Raw genomic sequence first — 17439 nt, 5'->3', positions numbered from 1 at the left:
CCCTCTTGAGAGGACCGGGTTTCTCCGGGTGGTCACGATGGAACTGCTGCAACAAGGACTTGTCCAGGATGTTGCGGCTGGGTTCCCAGGTGTTGTCCTCATCGCCGCAACCTTCCCATGCGAGTAGATATTCCCACCTTCGGTTGTAGAAGCAAACGTCCAGGACCTCGCGTACCTGGTAAGTGGGATCATCGTCGATGGTAGTAGAAGAAGGATCCGGAGATTTGAGGTGATAGCGAGAGAGGACTACGGGCTTAAGCAAGGATACGTGGAAAATATTGTGGACTCGAAGAGAGGACAGCAACCTCAGCTGATACGAAACTGACACCACTCTTTCGGCAACCTGGAATGGCCCACAGAATCTGGGCGCAAATCTTCGTGAGGGGAGATGGAGACGGATGTTTTTGGTGCTAAGCCAGACCCGGTCTCCTGGCTGATAGGTAGGAGCCGGTCGTCGGTGGCGGTCAGCGGCCTGTTTGGCAGAAGAGGCTGAGCGGAGCAGTTTGTTCTGGGTCTTCTGCTACAAGGTCTGTAGCTGGCGCACCGTCAACTGGGCGGCTAGAGAGGCGCTGGGAATAGCGAGGGGAAGTGGAGGTCTCAGCTGTTTCCCGTAGACTAGCTAGAATGGTGAGAGCCCGGTGGCTGCATGAGCTTGATTGTTATAGGCAAACTCGGCCCAGGGCAGTAGTTCTGACCAGTTGTCTTTCTTTTCATTGGTGAAGGCTTGAAGGTAGGTTTTCAGAGACCGATTCATCCTTTCGGACTGTCTGTTACTCTGCGGGTGGAAAGCTGTAGAGAAGCTGAGCTTTACCTTGAAGCACTTGCAGAGAGCCCTCCAGTAGCGTGCAACAAACTGGGGTCCCCGGTCGGAAACGATGTCCTGCGGGAGGCCGTGTAGCCTGAAAATATGCTGGGCAAAGAGGAGAGCTAGTTCGGGTGCAGAGGGTAACTTGGTCAACGGAACAAGGTGCACCATCTTAGAGAAGCGGTCGACGGTAACCCAGATAACCGTTTGACCGCGAGACGGGGGCAAGTCCACCATGAAGTCTGTAGCTAGATGGGTCCAGGGCTCTGTGGGGACTGACAGAGGCTGTAGGAGACCGCACGGGGGTCCAGGACTGGGCTTTTGACGGGCACAGGTGGGGCAGGAACCAATGTAAGTGCGCACATCTTGTCGGATGTTGGGCCACCAGTAGAAGCGGTTAAGGAGTTCCAGGGTTCTCTCGCGTCCTGCGTGCCCTCCAGTGAGGGAGTCATGAGCCCAGCGTAGCGTCTTTAAACGGTCTCGTCGGGGAACCACGGTCCTATCTTGGGAGAGGACCGTCAGGGCGGACAGGCGAACCTTACTAGGGTCGAGGATATACTGTGGAGGTTCTTGGTCTTCTTCGGAAAAGGAGGTCCGACAGAGAGCATCAGCTCGGAGGTTCTTGGCCGCCGGCCGGTATTGTAAAATGAAATCAAAGCGACTGAAGAACAGGGCCCAGCGGGCTTGGCGAGGGTTTAGTCGTTGAGCCTGGGACAAAAACTCTAAGTTTTTGTGATCCGTATATACGGTGGTCGTGTGTCAGGCCCCCTCGAGCCATTGCCTCCATTCTTCAAAGGCGAGTTTGATCGCCAGCAGCTCCTTGTCGCCGATGGAGTAATTAATCTCGGCGGGGGAGAACTTCCTGGAGAAGTAAGAACATGGCAGGAGCTGTCCGGAGTCGGAGTGTTGACTGAGGACTGCTCCAACGGCAATGCTGGAGGCGTCGACCTCGACGATGAAAGGTCTGGCGGGATCAGGATGACGGAGACAGGTGTCCGTGAGGAACGCCTCGTTCAAGTCGGTGAAAGCTGCGACCGCAGCGTCAGGCCACTTCTTGGCGTCGGCTCCCTTGCGGGTCAGGGCAGTAAGGGGAGCGACCCGATGCGAGTACTGTGGAATAAAATGTCTATAAAAGTTAGCGAAGCCCAAGAATCTCTGGAGGGCCTTGAGACCCTTGGGTTGAGGCCACCTAGTTATGGCCGCTACTTTTTCGGGGTCCATTTGGAATCCTGTGGAGGAGATGATATACACGAGGAAGGGCAGGGCCTCAGCTTCGAAAACGCATTTTTCAAGCTTGGCGTACAGGTGATTGTCTTGGAGAACCTGCAGGACTTGTGCGACGTGGCGACGGTGAGTTTTCCGATCCTTGGAGAAGATGAGCACGTCATCGAGATAGACAATGACATGGGAGTGGAGCATGTCGCATAGGACCTCGTTCATGAGGTTCTGGAAGACGGCTGGGGCGTTGCAGAGTCCAAAGGGCATTACCAGGTACTCGTAATGCCCATCCCTGGTATTAAAGGCCATCTTCCACTCATCCCCGGGGCGAAAGCGGATGAGGTTATAGACCCCTCGGAGGTCTAGCTTGGTGAAGATGCGTGCTCCCTGAAGGCGGTCCAAAAGCTCGGGGATCAAAGGAAGCGGATACCGGTCTCGCTTGGTGATGGCATTCAAGCCACGATAGTCTATACATGGACGGAGAGAGCCATCCTTTTTGGCCACGAAGAAGAAGCCGGCTCCGGCGGGCGAGCGAGAAGGACGAATGAAGCCCTTGGCAAGGTTCTCAGTCACATACTGAGACATAGCAGTAGTCTCTGGCAAAGAGAAAGGGTACACCCGGCCACGGGGAGGCGTGGTGCCCGGCAACAAGTCAATTGGGCAATCAAAAGGCCGGTGTTGAGGGAGTATTTCAGCCATCTCTTTGGAGAAGATGTCAGCGAAGTCTCGATATGGCTCGGGCAGCAGAAGCGAGGAGCAGAGGTGCAAGGTTTTCAGTGGATGTGGGAGACGTAAACAATGTTCAAAACAAAAGGGACTCCATCGGGTTAGCTGAAAGTTATCCCACTGAATAATGGGCGAATGCTGTCGCAACCAAGGTAGTCCAAGAACCAGGGGGTGCACAGCTCGCTCCAGGACTAGCAGGGAGATCTCCTCCGAATGGAACAAGCATGTCTGGAGAGTCAAGGGGGCTGTGGAGCAGGTGATGACACCAGGGAACAGGGTGCCCCGGATAGAGGAAATCCGCAGTGGAGGAACTTTCTGTAGCTTGGGGAGAGACAGCTGATTCACCAGGTCGGCCACAATGAAATTCCCCTCAGCACCAGAGTCAATGAAAGCGCGGATCTGGAGTTCCCCACCGGGGTATTTCAGAGTCACTGGCAAGGTACATAGAGGAGCTGATCCTGTAGAGCCTAGGTGTAGCTCCTCGGTATAACCTAGGCACGGTCGTTTCCCGGACGTTCTGGGCAATTGGCGAGGAAGTGCCCCTTGCCTCCACAGTAGAGACAGAGGCCCAGCGAGCGGCGCCTCCTCCTTTCTTCGGGAGTCAGTGGAGATCTACCCAATTGCATGGGTTCTCCACTGCTGACAGAGGCCGGGAGAGCCTTAGGAGCCGGTGTTCTGGAGGCAGTGGACGACTGTGGTGATGCCTTACGGTAGGAGCGGGTCACCTTGTCCCACTGCTGAAGGCGACGATCCACCCTGCCAGCGATGTCAATTAAGTCATTTAAGTCCTCCGGGAGGTCCCGGCCTGCTAACTCATCCTTGATGCGACTAGCAAGCCCCTCCAGGAAGATTCCCCTAAGGCAATCATCTCGCCAGCCAACTTCCATGGCCAGCGTGCGAAAGTCTATGGTGTAATCGGCCACCGAGCGTGTCCCTTGCCTGAAGTGCAAGAGCTCCGAGGCCGAGGTGGTCTGGCGTGCAGGATCATCAAAAGCGATGCGAAAGTTGAGGACAAATTCCTGCAGATTCTGTAGCAAGGGGTCCTGACGCTCCCACATGGGTGAAGCCCAGTCAAGGGCCTTACCATCCAGTAGCGAGAATATATATGCTACTTTAACTGCGTCTGAGGAGAACTGTGCAGGCAGGAGGGCAAAACGCACGTAGCACTGATTTAAAAAGCCACGGCATGTCTTGATATCCCCGGCATACCGGGTCGGCGTGGGTAACTGAGTCACTGAAGCTGAACTGGGTGCTGGTGCCGGAGGAGGGGCTGGAGGCAGTTCCGGAGGAGAGGCCTCCAGGCGGGAGACCAGCTGTTCCACGGTAGCAGCAAGTGTGTCGATACAGTGCTGTTGCTGCTGGAGGCATTGTGCCATCCCCGGAATGGCCTGCAGGCTTGGGGCCTCCGCCGAGTCCATGGCCTTGCAAACTGTTGCAGTTGGACACTGCTGGCGAGATAGTGGACCCTTGGGCCGGCCTACCTAGGGTGACAGGGTAGGCCAGGGGGCGGAGCCACAAGCAGGAGGTGTTCACCCGGGAACCAGGAACCCCCCGGGAGGAGCCCGTAGTGCACTGGGACCTCGGGACTTGGAATAGAGGCAGAAAGTCCAGGGGCTGAGATATGCTAGACCGGGACCAGAGCAAACAGGAAGGATAGGAAGTCCAAGGTACCCGGGAAGCAGGGGACCGGCTGTACAGGGCCGAGGGCCGGCTGAAGACAAGGCAGCGGGCGGCAGCGGAGTCTGTAGCAAACTGGAGGCTGAAGCAGGCTGTAGGCTGGAGCGGAGTCGGTAGCAAACCGGAGGCTGAAGCAGGCTGTAGGCTGAAGCGGAGTCGGTAGCAAACCGGAGTCGGAGGCAGGCAGCAGGCAGAAGTGGAGTCAGAGGCAAACCGGGGTCCGAGGCAGGCAGCAGGCAGAAGCGGAGTCAGAGGCAAACCGGGGTCAGAGGCAGGCAGCAGGCTGAAGCGGAGTCAGAGGCAAACCGGAGTCCGAGGCAGGCAGCAGGCAGAAGCGGAGTCAGAGGCAAACCGGGGTCAGAGGCAGGCAGCAGGCTGAAGCAGAGTCGGAAGCAAACCGGAGTCAGAAGCAGGAAACATGGAGATCACCAGGAACGCAACTAAGAACAACTATGGAGTTGTGAACCTCGTTGCAAGGCGATGAGAGAGAGTTTGAGCGCCGGTTATATCGGGGCTTGGGCGTGATGTCAGCAGCACGGGCGGGGCCAGGCTTCCGGGAGTTGAGCGCTCAAGACGGGCGTCCTCGCGCACGCGCGAGACTGACAAGAAGCAGGCACATAATGGCGGCCGCCACGTGGAGTGGGAGAAGCCCCCAGGGTCCAGAGTGGGCGGAATGCGGTGATTCCTGAAGTGGAGGTAGGCGGGTTTGAGCCCTAAGCGGAGGGAAGCAGTAGAGACCGCAACACTCGCCAGTCAGTGAGATAAGCTGAGCAGAGAAATGGTGGCTCAAGCACTTTTAAAGATTCCTATTTGTTTTAAAATCATATGGCAGGCCATGATGAGATAGGCTTCCCATAAAAAACATGCCATTTCCACTCCAAGGCAGTCACTTCTGGTGTGGCTCTCTGTTGTCGGTATAGTAACTCCCCGAAGCAACATTTATCTCTCCAGGCCAGAGAACCCTTCACAACACTTTATTTCCATCAGAATATAAGAACATAAGATATGCTATACTGGGTCAGACCAAGGGTCCATCAAGCCCAGTATCCTGTTTCCAATAGTGGCCAAACCAAGTCACAAGTACCTGCAAGTACTCAAACATTACATAGATCACAAGCTACTATTGCTTATTAATTGCCATCATAGCAGTTTATGGATTTTTCCTCTAGGAACTTATCCAAACCTTTTTTACACCCAGTAACACTAACTGCTGTAACCACATCCTCTGGAATGAATTCCAGAGCTTAACTATGTGCTGAGTGAAAAAGAGTTTTCTTTGATATGTTTTAAATGAGCTACTTCATGTAGTGCCCCCTGGTCCCTCTATTATCTGAGAGAGTAAATAACCCAATTTATATTTACTTGTTCAGGTTCTTTCATGTTTTTGTAGACTTCCATCATATCCCTCCTCAGTTGTCTCTTCTCCAAACTGAACAGCCCTAACTTTTTTAACCTTCTCTCATAGGGCAGCCATTCCATGTTCCTTATCAGTTTGGTTGCCCTTCTCTGCACTATCTCCAGTGCAGCTATATCCTTTTTGAAATGCGGTGACTAGAACTGCACGCAGTATTCAAAGTGCGGTCTCACCATGGAGCGATACAGAGGCATTATGACATCCTCTGTTTTATTTTCCATTCCCTTCTTAATAATTCCTAACATTCTGTTTGTTGTTTTGATCACCACAGCAGAAAAACGCCTGCACTCACTATCATAAAGACACAATTTCTTCCCAAAACAAACTTAGCAGGAACATATGCAAAATTTAATGATCACAGTGATTCTATAAATATTTTCACTGACTCTGAATGGTAAAATACCTGCATCTTTCCATTGTACCATATGTGGAGTTTCGCTGGGAATTACAGCACTAACTTTATTTGCTTTTGAATCAGCATCACACATAAGGGATTGAAAGCCTTGTGTTTGAGTGAAACTTTAGAGTAGTCCTGAAATAGATGTACCAGATGTTCCAGGTATTGCAAACCATTATGTTTGTGGTAAGTTTGCAATATTTGCTGTTTCTGAACCCAGTTCAAAAATTTTGCAATGATCACCCTAGGTGTGTTCTCCCCTTCTTTTCTTCCCCCAAGATGGTGGACCTTCTGCTCCACCAAAACGCCTTGCAGCTCCAGCACCTCCAAATTCTCCGGTAGCCACATCTCCAAAAAAGACACCAGATTACATTCATTGACTCTGGTATGCCAGTTATTCTAATATTATCTCTTCTTCATCTGTTTTTCAGATTGTCTATTTTATCCTCTTGTGAGACTGTTTTTCCAGATTTGCTGCCTGCTGCTGCAATGCCATAATGTCGTCCTCTTTTAGGGAAATTCACCCCTCTGCTTTCTCAGTTCTCGGCCCCAATTTTGACAGAGAATTCTTATGATCTGTAATTTGATTGGATATAGAGCCAAATTTACATGTTAAAGCCGTTACAACTGCGCGCGCACATGCCACCGGGCCTTCCTTTGAAGTCTCTTCGGCGGGAACCTCAGGGGCGTCCCTGTTTGATGATGTCATCGGATCAAGGTACATAAGCTCCACCTTCACCCTTAGCTAGCCGACTTGGCAACAAGTTCTGTACGTGTCTTCTAGCTCCTGCTCCGTGTTCCTGTGGCTATGGTATTGGACTCCGTTGGACTTTGAACTCTGTCTGGTACCCGCTCCTCGGGGGCCAGTGGATGCTCTCTGGGGAACCTTATCTCCTGGCCTTCCCTGCTCCTCGGGCTGGCCCTGTGCTTCCTAAGAGTCCTAACCTGCAATGCTCCCCACTCCTCGGGGCTGCCCCCTGGAACACCTTTACCACTCAGGAGTTTACTCTAGTACTTCCCCGCTCCTCAGGGTTGTGCCTACATGCTATGTTGGACTGTTAGCGCTTCCCCGCTCCTCGGGGCTGCATCCTCATATTATACAAGAGACTCTCAGCACCGTCCCGCTCCTTGGGGCAGTGCCCTCCTGCTACACTGCGACTGTCCATGCCTCCCCGCTCCTCGGGGTCACGCTTACGTGCTACTAAGACTGCCTGCACTTCCCTGCTCCTCGGGGCTGTGTTTCTTTACCATACAGAGACACTCTGTGCTCCCCGCTCCTCGGGTTTCAACATATGTCATCTTCGGAGACCTGACTTGGGCTTCCTTGCTCCGTGGGTTGGCCTGCGTCACTACAGCTGCACCTCTCTCGCTCTGCCTCTTGCTATACCTCTGCTATACCTCCTGCTATACCTCTGCTCCGCCCCCTGCTATACCTTCTGTATGTCAGTCTCAAGCCTTCCCGCTCTGCGGCCTGCCTGGCGCCTTCCCCCTCGGGGGTCTCAGTCCAGCTATTACCTTCAGCCTGCCTGTCTATTGGGGAATCCCTCCTGACTCATCAGGACCTCTCCACAGCCTAACCCAGAGCTCCCTTCCGTGCCTGACCTCGCCTCCCGACGGTGTGGGCCTCCTCCCCACAGGTAGCGACAACTCACACTTCGGTCCAAGGACCCACATACTGACAAACCTTAACAGATTGCCAAGTCCATGGAACCGGCAGAGGTCTCGCTCCTCCAGGCCATTCCAGGAATGGCACAAAGGATCAGCTAACAACAGAAATTCTTGGAGTTTCTGGCAGGTGCCATAGACAACCTGAGCTCTTGTCTAGACGCTACTGTAACAGCTACTATATCAAGCTCAACACCTCCTCCTCTGTACCGGCTCCTTGGCTGACTGTGCCCTTGCCAGCAACTCCACTTTCAGGAAATCCTCTCCTGTGCAGGGGTTTCTTGAATCAGTGCAAAATGCACTTCTGTCTGCAACCAGCTTACTTCCCAGATGTGATCACCAAGACTACATACATCCTGGCCCTTTTGGATGGTAAGGCCTTGGCCTGGGCGATACCTCTCTGGGAATGAGCAGACCAGGTCCTCTGCGACCTTCCAGGGTTCCTGGCCCTGTTTCAGTCCATTTTTGAAGACCTTGGTTGATGAGCCGTTTCCGGGTCATCTCTTCTTCATCTCCAACAAGGCTCTCGTCCTCTAATGGACTATGTTATTGAATTCCGAACTCTTGCCTCCGAATTACATTGGGACTCCGACTGTCTGCGCTCCATCTTCCTCAAAGGTTTGAGTCCACAGATTACAGACGAGTTGGTGGCTCGCGAATTGCCCTCCTCTTTGGACTCCTTGATTGACCTCACTGGGCATATTGACCATCGACTACAAGAACGCTCTCTCGAGTCCAGAGCCTCCCGGAAGTCTGCACCAAGCCCGTCCCGATTTCGGCATTCTTCTTCTCCGCGAGTGAACACATCACAGAATCCAGCAGAAGAGGAACCCATGCAGATGGATAGGAGTAGACTTTCTCCTAAGGAATGATGCTGTTGACAGCAATCCAGCCTCTGTCTCTACTGCGGCTAGCCTGGGCATGCCATTGCCTCATGTCTGGTCTGTACGGGAAACTACTGGGCCTAGGTTCTGCTAGAGGACTACTCCTAGGCCTGACTTCACCGTCTCCTCCACTGATTGTTCCTGTGTCCATCAAGATGGACAACCAGGAGTTTCTCACCTTCGCAGTGGTGGACTCCGGGGCTGGTTGGAACTTCATATTAAAGCAACTCACAACACCTACAGAATCCCACCATCTGCTCTCTGGTGCCCTTACTGTTCTCATCTGTTCATGGGGAATCTCTTCCTGGTGAGGTTACCCACACCACGTCTCCCATCCAGCTACGTACCAGGACATTGCATGTGGAAACCATCTCATTCCATATATTTGTAAACTTGTAAACCGGTTTGATTTGTATTTAATGCAGGAAGATCGGTATATAAAAATCAAAAATAAATAAAAATAAATATATTGGACAAGGCCATCCATCCTGTAGTATTGGGTCTGCCCTGGCTCCAGCAGCATACTCCACAGTTCGATTGGGCCACACTAGAGCTCTCTTGCTGGGGCCCTGGATGCCATAAGAACTGCTTGGAACTTGTCTCTCCACTGCCTTGCCTGGCTACAGCGCCCTCTCTACTGGGCCTTCCACCACAATATGCATCCTTCTCCAATGTGTGCTCAAAGAAGGCTGCGGACACGTTACCTCCTCATCACTCCTATGACCGCGCGATAAATTTACTACCTAACATGAAGCCTTCACGGAATGGGATCTACCCTCTCTCGCAGACAGAGACCCAAGCCATGTCAGAATACATTCGGGAGAACCTGGCCAAAGGGTTCATCTGACCCTCCAAGTCCCCTGCAGGAGTGGGGTTTTTCTTCGTAGGGAAAAAAATGGCTCCCTCCGTCCCTGCATCGACTACCGTGGCCTAAACGAAATTACATTCAAGTATCACTGCACACTGCCACTCATCTCCGAGCTTTTCAACAGGCTTCAAGGAGCAAAGATGGTTTCGAAATTAGACCTTTGGGGAGCCTATAACTGGGTCCGGATCCACAAAGGCAACGAGTAGAAGACCGCCTTTAACACAAGCGACGGTCACTTTTAATACCTTGTGATGCCGTTCGGGCTTTGCAACGCGCCCGCGGTATTTCAAAACCTGATGAACGAGGTTTTCAGAGATATGCTTTACCAGTGCGAAGTTGTATACCTCAATAATATTCTCGTCGTCTCTCAATATCTTCCAAGTCATCGCCAGGACATCTCCCGTGTCCTTCAGCGGCTGCGTGATAATCAATTTTTCGCCAAGCTTGAAAAGTGCTCCATTGAACAAGAGACCATTCCTTTCCTGGGCTACGTGGTGTCCAGTCAGGGGTTTTGAATGGATCCTCTAAAATTAAAGAGCTTCCGAGATTGGCCTCAACCCACAGGCCTCAAGGCTCTCCAGACATTCCTTGGCTTCGCCAATTACTATTGCTCTTTTATACACCATTATTCCATGCTGACCGCACCACTCATGGCCATGACTCGCAAGGAGGTCAACCCCTCCCAATGGTCGCCTGAAACTATGACCGCCTTTCAGGACCTCAAGTTTGCCTTCCTCAAGGAACCTTGTCTCCGCCATCTGGATCCTACACGCCCATTTGTGGTAGAGGTCGATGCCTCCGACGTTGGAGTAGGAGCCATACTGAGTCAATACTCCACTACTCAAACTCTGCACCCCTGTTCTTTTTTTTTCCTGATGCTTCTCGCCAGCAAAATGTAATTACGCCATCGGGGATAAAGAATTGTTGGCCATCAAGCTGGCCTTTGAGGAATGGCGACCCTGGCTCGAAGGTGCACAACACCAGATTACCATATACACGGATCATAAAAATCTCGAGTATCTACATCATGCTCAGCATTTAAACCATCTTCAGACCTGCTGGTCCCTCTTCTTTACTTGATTCAATTTCATACTGCGTTATCGCCCAGCCAATAAGAATGGTCGTGCCAATGCCCTCTCCAGATCGTACGTCGCTGAGGATGTTCCTGATACCCAACGGCATATAATAGACCCTGCTAAGGTCATTTTGTCTGCCACCTTTCCAGTACCACCAGGGAAGATGGTGGTCCTTCGCCCGCTAAGACGAAAGGTTTTGCAATGGGCTCACGACTCTTTGACCTGCAGACACCCGGGTCAGACCAGGACTCTCTCCACTCTTCAGCGGTACTACTGATGGCCTACAATTCGGAAAGATACCCAAGCTTACGTAGAACGCTGCTCTACGTGTGCCCGTCATAAGCCTCCAGCAGGAAGACCATGAGGGCTCTTGCAGCTACTTCCCATTCCGAGCGAACCCTGGACCCATATCGCAACGGACTTTATTATGGATTTGCCCGTATTCAAAGGGAATAACACCATATGGGTCACTGTCGATTGATTCTGTAACATGGTGCACTTTGAGGCCCTACCCGGCCTTCCTACGGCACCCCATCTGGCCAAATTATTCTTTTGGCGTGTGTTCCAGCTCCACGGTCTTCCCAAGCATATTCTCTCAGACGGTGAGGTTCAATTCACTGCACGCTTCTGGAAATCTCTTTGTAAAAAGTTTAATATTTCATTAGATTTCACCTCGGCTTACCACCCTCAATCCAATGGCCAAACAGAGAGGACCAATAGAACTCTAAAGCAATTCTTGCGAGCCTATGTGAGTTTGCAGCAGGACGACTGGGCCGACCTCCTTCCTTGGGCGGAGTTCGCATTAAATTCCCATCTGTCCACTTCCACTGGTTCGTCGCCCTTCCAGGTGGTCTATGGACACCCACTGTTGCCACCACTCCTGCTCCCGCTCTCTGTGACATCCCTGGCAGTGCAAGCTACTGCCCAGGAATTGCATCAATTGTGGCAAAATACACAACAGCTGCTCAAGCAAGCTGCCCAGAGATCGAAGAAGGCCTTTGACGCCCATCATCGCACAGCACCCCAGTTCCAGCCTGGGGATAAGGTATGGCTCAGTACCAAATTTATTCGGGGCAAGCTGCCTTCAGCCCGCTTTGCTCCTAGGTACATTGGGCCCTTTCTGGTGTTCCGCCGTCTGGGTCCCATTACCTACCGACTCCAGCTGCCTTCCTCGCTCAAGATTCACAATGCCTTTCTCTAGTCAAGCCTCTGATTCTCTCAGGATTTTCCAAGAAACCACCGGACCCCATACCGCTATCCTCAGAAGCAGATGTCACCTATTGGGTTCGAGATGTCCTGGGCATTAGGAAACATGGAAGAAAATGGGAATAACTCCTCTCATGGGAGGGCTTTGGGCCTGAGGAGAACAGCTGGGAACCAATGGCCAATATCTTGTACAAGGATCTCCTTCAGCAGTTTCACGCTAAGCATCCTCGCAAACCCAAACCCCTGGGGAGGGACCTTAAGAGGGGGTACTGTTATGCCCGGTCGCAGATGGCTGCGACTGCGCTTACTTACATCCTGCACCATTCTCCAGCCCTCCCTGGGTGTACTCACGGCATAGGCCACTCCAGCGCCGTGTTCTCCATGGATCCGCGTGGCAGCCGAGAAGCCACTGCTACCCATGTTGTCTTTGGGCCTTCCTAGGCGTGCTCACGTGCCACTGGGCCCTCCTTTGAAGCCTCTTCGGCGGGAACCTCAGGAGCGTCCCTGTTTGATGATGTCATCGGATCAAGGTATACAAGCTCCACCTTCGCCCTCAGCTAGCCGACTTGGCAAGTTCCATATATGTCTTCTAGCTCCTGCTCCGTGTTCCCTTGGCTACGCTATTGGACTCCATTGGACTCTGTCTGGTACCCGCTCCTCGGGGGCCAGTGGGCGCTCTCTCGAGAACCTTGTCTCCTGGCCTTCCCTGCTCCTTGGGCTGGCCCTGCGCTTCCTAAGAATCCTACTCTGCAAGGCTTCCTGCTCCTCGGGGCTGCCCCCTGGAACACCTTTACCACTCAGGAATTTACTCTAGTACTTCCCCGCTCCTCGGGGTTGTGCCTACGTGCTGTTTTAGACTGTCAGTGCTTCCCCGCTCTTCAGGGCTGCATCCTCGTATTATACAAGAGACTCTCAGCACCGTCCCACTCCTCGGGGCAGTGCCCTCCTGCTACACTGCAACTGTCCGCGCCTTTCCACTCCTCGGGGTCGCGCTTACGTGCTGCTAAGCCTGCCTGCACACCCTGCTCCTCGGGGCTGTGCTTCTCTATCATACAAAGACTGTCTGTGCTCCCCGCTCCTCGGGTTTCAACATACGTCATCTTCGGAGACCTGACTCGGGCTTTCCTGCTCCATGGGTTGGCTTACGTCACTACAGCTGCACCTCCCTCCCTCCGCAGCTCCGCCCCTTGGGGATGGCTCTCCACTATACCTCCTGCACGTCAGTCTCAAGCCTTCCCGCTCTGTGGCCTGCCTGGTGCCTTCCCCCTCAGGGATCTCAGTCCAGGTATTACCTTTAGCCTACCTGTCTATTGGGGAATCCCTACTAACTCCTTGGGACCTCTCCACAGCCTCACCCAGAGCTCCCTGCCATGCCTGACCTTGCCTCTCGACGGTGTGGGCCTGTGGGGCTCCTCCCCACAGGTAGTGACAACTCACACCTCGGGCCAAGGGCCCACATACTGAAAACCTTAACATTCTGTGACTAAATCCAAGTTTAAAGTAGGCCCCTGGATACTCGTGGTTGTGGCAGCCATTTTGTCCTTTGTCACTTTTAAATTTCCCTCTCTTTCCTCCCTCCTTTAATGGGTATAGTCCCTGAAGACATATGTAGTGATCTATAGACATATATAGAGCTCACCACAATCTTGCAGTCGAAATTGCCAACAGATGACGCTTGATTCAATGGATTTTTGGGGAATGGCACAGAGACTCAGGATCAATGAATATCCAGGATCTCCACATCACATGACCTATCAGGTTAACTCTATTTTTACCCATGACTAAGGGCCTATTGTACTAAAGGCTTTTTCCTATTTTGTATCTATGGGGAACATTGCTTACCACCCAGGCACCCAAGTCTTTGAAAGTATGCCCCTATAAATGAAGCTCTACCTTTACCAGTTACTACCTGTGGTAACTTGAGCAGTAGCAGCTTGGTACAGGCAGAAGAAAAGGAGATAGAATCTGGCTGTACTTTATTTACAATGTAAAATATTTGTATTGCTTACTAAATTCAATAAAAAAGAATTAAACTAAAATCAACAGAAAACAAAATAAGGCAGTTCAGCTTAGCTTCAGGTTATACACAGTCCTGGAAAAAGTCACCTTAAACAAAATACACAGCTCTCCTTAGGTTATGCACAGTTCTCACACATAACAGGTCTTGGTATATGGTACTTCTCTGCCATTTCCCTGGGGCTTCTCTAACCCTTCTAGATCCTGAGGTCTTTTACTCTGGTGAAGGGCTCCTCCCTTCTCCCAGGTTTCCCTGCAGGAATCAACCGTAAGGAGGACTGGGTGAAACTGGTGTGCCCAGTGCTTTAAGGTGGTGTGAGAGAGTTTTCTGTACACTCCCTCACACTACTCTTAACAGAAACATGGGGGTAACCTGCATAGAGCGACAGTTACTACCATACAAAGTTTGTTGGGCAGACTGGATGGACAATTTGGTATTTTTCTGCCATCATTACTATGTTACTAAGCAAATTCTATTAAATACAAAAGAAGAGAGGTATCTGGGAGTGATTGTATCTGATGCTCTTAAGGTGGCCAAACAGGTGGATAAGTGACAGCAAAAGCCAGAAAGATGCTTGGCTGTATAGGAAAAGGAATGGTCAGCAGAAAAATGGAGGTGATATTGCCCCTGTAAAGGTCCTTGGTGAGACTTCATTTGGAATACTGGTAACAGTTTTGGAGACTGCACCTTCAAAAAGATATAAATCAGTTTGAGTCAGTCCAGAGTGTGGCTACTAAAATGGTCAGTGGTATTTGTTATAAAGCATATGGGGATAGACTTAAAGGTCTAAAAATATATACCCTAGAGGAAAGGCGGGATAGGAGGTTCTAAAATGAGGGCTCATGCGATGAGGTTGAAAGGGAGTAGACTCAGGAGTAATCTTAGGAAATACTTATTTACAGAGAGGGTGTTGGATGCAGGGAACAGCCTCCCAATAGCGGCAGAAGACTCAAAAACAGTATCTGAATTCAAGAAAGCATTGGATAAATAGAGGGGATTTCTGAGGGAATAATGGAAATTGCAAAGCTAAATTAATTGGGCAGATGGTCAGACTAGGTAATATGGTCTTTTTCTGCTGTCATGTTCTTGTGTTTAAGCGGTAAAAAATGGACAAGGAGAAATAAAATAGTAGCATGAAAATAATTAAAAACTAAACAATGAAATATGAAAATGCCAAAAATATAATCAAGTATTTTTCTCTTACATGGACCAGTCTTCAAGGCTATTTCACATGAATAATTGTTGGTCACGGACTTTCCAAGTCACCTTTCTAGAGTCCAAGTAAGTTCAGTTGTTTTTGAATCACAGAAATCAAAAGGGCACTATGAAGGCTGCTACAGTTGGATTAACAGATCTTGTGTTCTCTCTTTGGTTATGCATTAGGAGGTCAATAATGAGCGCTGGCCGGGTAAGTAACTTAACCAGATATGACTTATCCTGTTAAGTTACAAGAGATATTTAGTGCCATGGCTATACCGCCGAATATCCACAGTCAAGGCGCTACTTAGCCAGATAAGTTAAATCCGGTTAAATTATACCAGCTCTGACAGCGCCCGGAAACGCAGTGTGAACCAGCTGATCACGTAAGTTTCTACCCCTCTGAAAAGTGAACTGCAGGGGACCATGGAAAAGGTTTGATAGTGATAACGCATGCCAATGCCTCCGGATCATATCGGCTACTGCTTTGCTCACAATAGAAAAAGGGAGAATGCAATTGTTACACACCTCATCCGACCCCGGCGGGGGAAAAAAAAAGCCAATCCCAGTTGGTGTATAAGGCTCGTTTAAACGCCCTCTTAATCACTCGTGAAGGGTAGCCTCTTTCCATAAACTGAGCAGTCATAGCATGAGCTTAGACCAAAAAATCAGATCGGGATGAGCACAAGCAGCGAAGTCTTAAAAACTGGCCAGTAGGGATGTTATCTCATAAGGCCCTCGGATGACAATTGTGATACGACAACAACGTATTGCGGTCCGTCTCTTTACGAAACAGTGTGGTCACAAACTTATCCCCCTCCGCCGGGGTCAGATGAGGTGTGTAACAATTGCATTCTCCCTTTTTCTATTGTGAGCAAAGCAGTAGCCGATATGATCCGGAGGCATTGGCATGCATTATCACTATCAAACCTTTTCCATGGTCCCCTGCGGTTCACTTTTCGGAGGGGTAGAAACTTACGTGATCAGCTGGTTCACACTGCGTTTCCGGGCGCTGTCAGAGCATTAAGCACGGGGGGGGGGGGGGGGGGGGGGACTCATAGACCGTGTGGGCATTGCACCATGTGTAGTCACACGGACACAGTTTCATCATTTGAACACCCCATCACTGGTCGTATTTTTCAACTTCGTTCTAATTCTGATTGTACCACAAAAGGTGTCGTATATATAGTGAGGTGTCCCTGTCCCCTCCTGTTCGTGGGCAAGACCATCAGGATGATGAAAACACGGATGATTGAACATTGTTCTAATATCCGGTAGCAAAGAATGGATGAGCCTTTGGTGTCCCATTGGTCCCACAGCGGACATTCCATCTCTGATCTCTCCTTCTCTGTATTGGAGGTAGTTGCCCGCCCATCTCGGGGGGGGGGGGGGGGGGTGACTTTACCGAGGTGCTGGGTCGGAGAGAGCAGAGATGGATATTTACCCTTGATACTGTTTCTCCAAAAGGTTTGAACAAAGAGATTGAATGGTATCTGTTTGACTGAGTGAGTGATTCTGTGCTCTGTTGTGATTGGTTGCTATGAATCTCGCGATAGACTCCCGTTTCGCGCCTTTCTTCTTCTTTAAATGGCTGTCACTTTTGAGGGCGTTCGCGCTCCTCTGACTGATACAAAAGGTATGTGTCTATAATATTATTGAAATATAGTAGCCCTGTTTTTGTGTTCCACTATTTACATGTATATTCTGTTGTAGATCACAATTATATGCCTGGTCCCTCCCGATGCAGCCACAGTGAAACACGGGACCGTGTCGGGGGACTTTGACAAGTTATTGTTGTTATTTGTGGAGTTGCCAGTTGAACACTGTGAAATAAACAACACACTATTTGAAACATTTGGAGGAACTGAGATTTGTTCCTGCACTATTGTTCTTCAGATTTCAATTACCCCAATATTAACTGGGTAAATGTAACATCAGGACTTGCTAGAGGTATAAAGTTCCTGGATGTAATAAATGACTGCTGCATAGAGCAATTGGTTCAGGAACCAACAAGAGAGGGAGCTATTTTAAATTTGATTCTTAGTGGAACGCAGGATTTGGTGAGAGAGGTAACAGTGGTGGGGCCACTTGGCAACAGTGATTATAACATGATCAAATTTAAACTAATAACTGGAAGGGGGACAATAAGTAAATCTGCAGCTCTAACACTAAACTTTCAAAAGGGAAACTTTGATAAAATGAGGAAAATAGTTAGAAAAAAACTGAAAGGTGCAGCTGCAAAGGTTAAAAGTGTTCAACAGGCATGAACAATGTTTAAAAATACAATCC

General features: G+C 50.5%; 1 protein-coding gene across 1 annotated transcript in view; it reads left to right on the top strand.

Moving 5' to 3' along the window:
- Positions 1 to 17439, top strand: part of LOC115080968 — a 312075-nt gene that overhangs the window by 169206 nt on the left and 125430 nt on the right. Inside the window, exon 6 of the mRNA XM_029585462.1 lies at positions 15167 to 15234. Within this exon, the coding sequence (XP_029441322.1) occupies positions 15167 to 15234 (68 nt within the window). The remainder of the gene's footprint in view (positions 1 to 15166; positions 15235 to 17439) is intronic.

The sequence above is a fragment of the Rhinatrema bivittatum genome, chromosome 1, assembly GCF_901001135.1.
Source record: "Rhinatrema bivittatum chromosome 1, aRhiBiv1.1, whole genome shotgun sequence".
In the NCBI taxonomy this organism is placed as follows: Eukaryota; Metazoa; Chordata; class Amphibia; order Gymnophiona; family Rhinatrematidae; genus Rhinatrema; species Rhinatrema bivittatum.
This window is presented reverse-complemented; position numbering and strand designations above follow the sequence as displayed.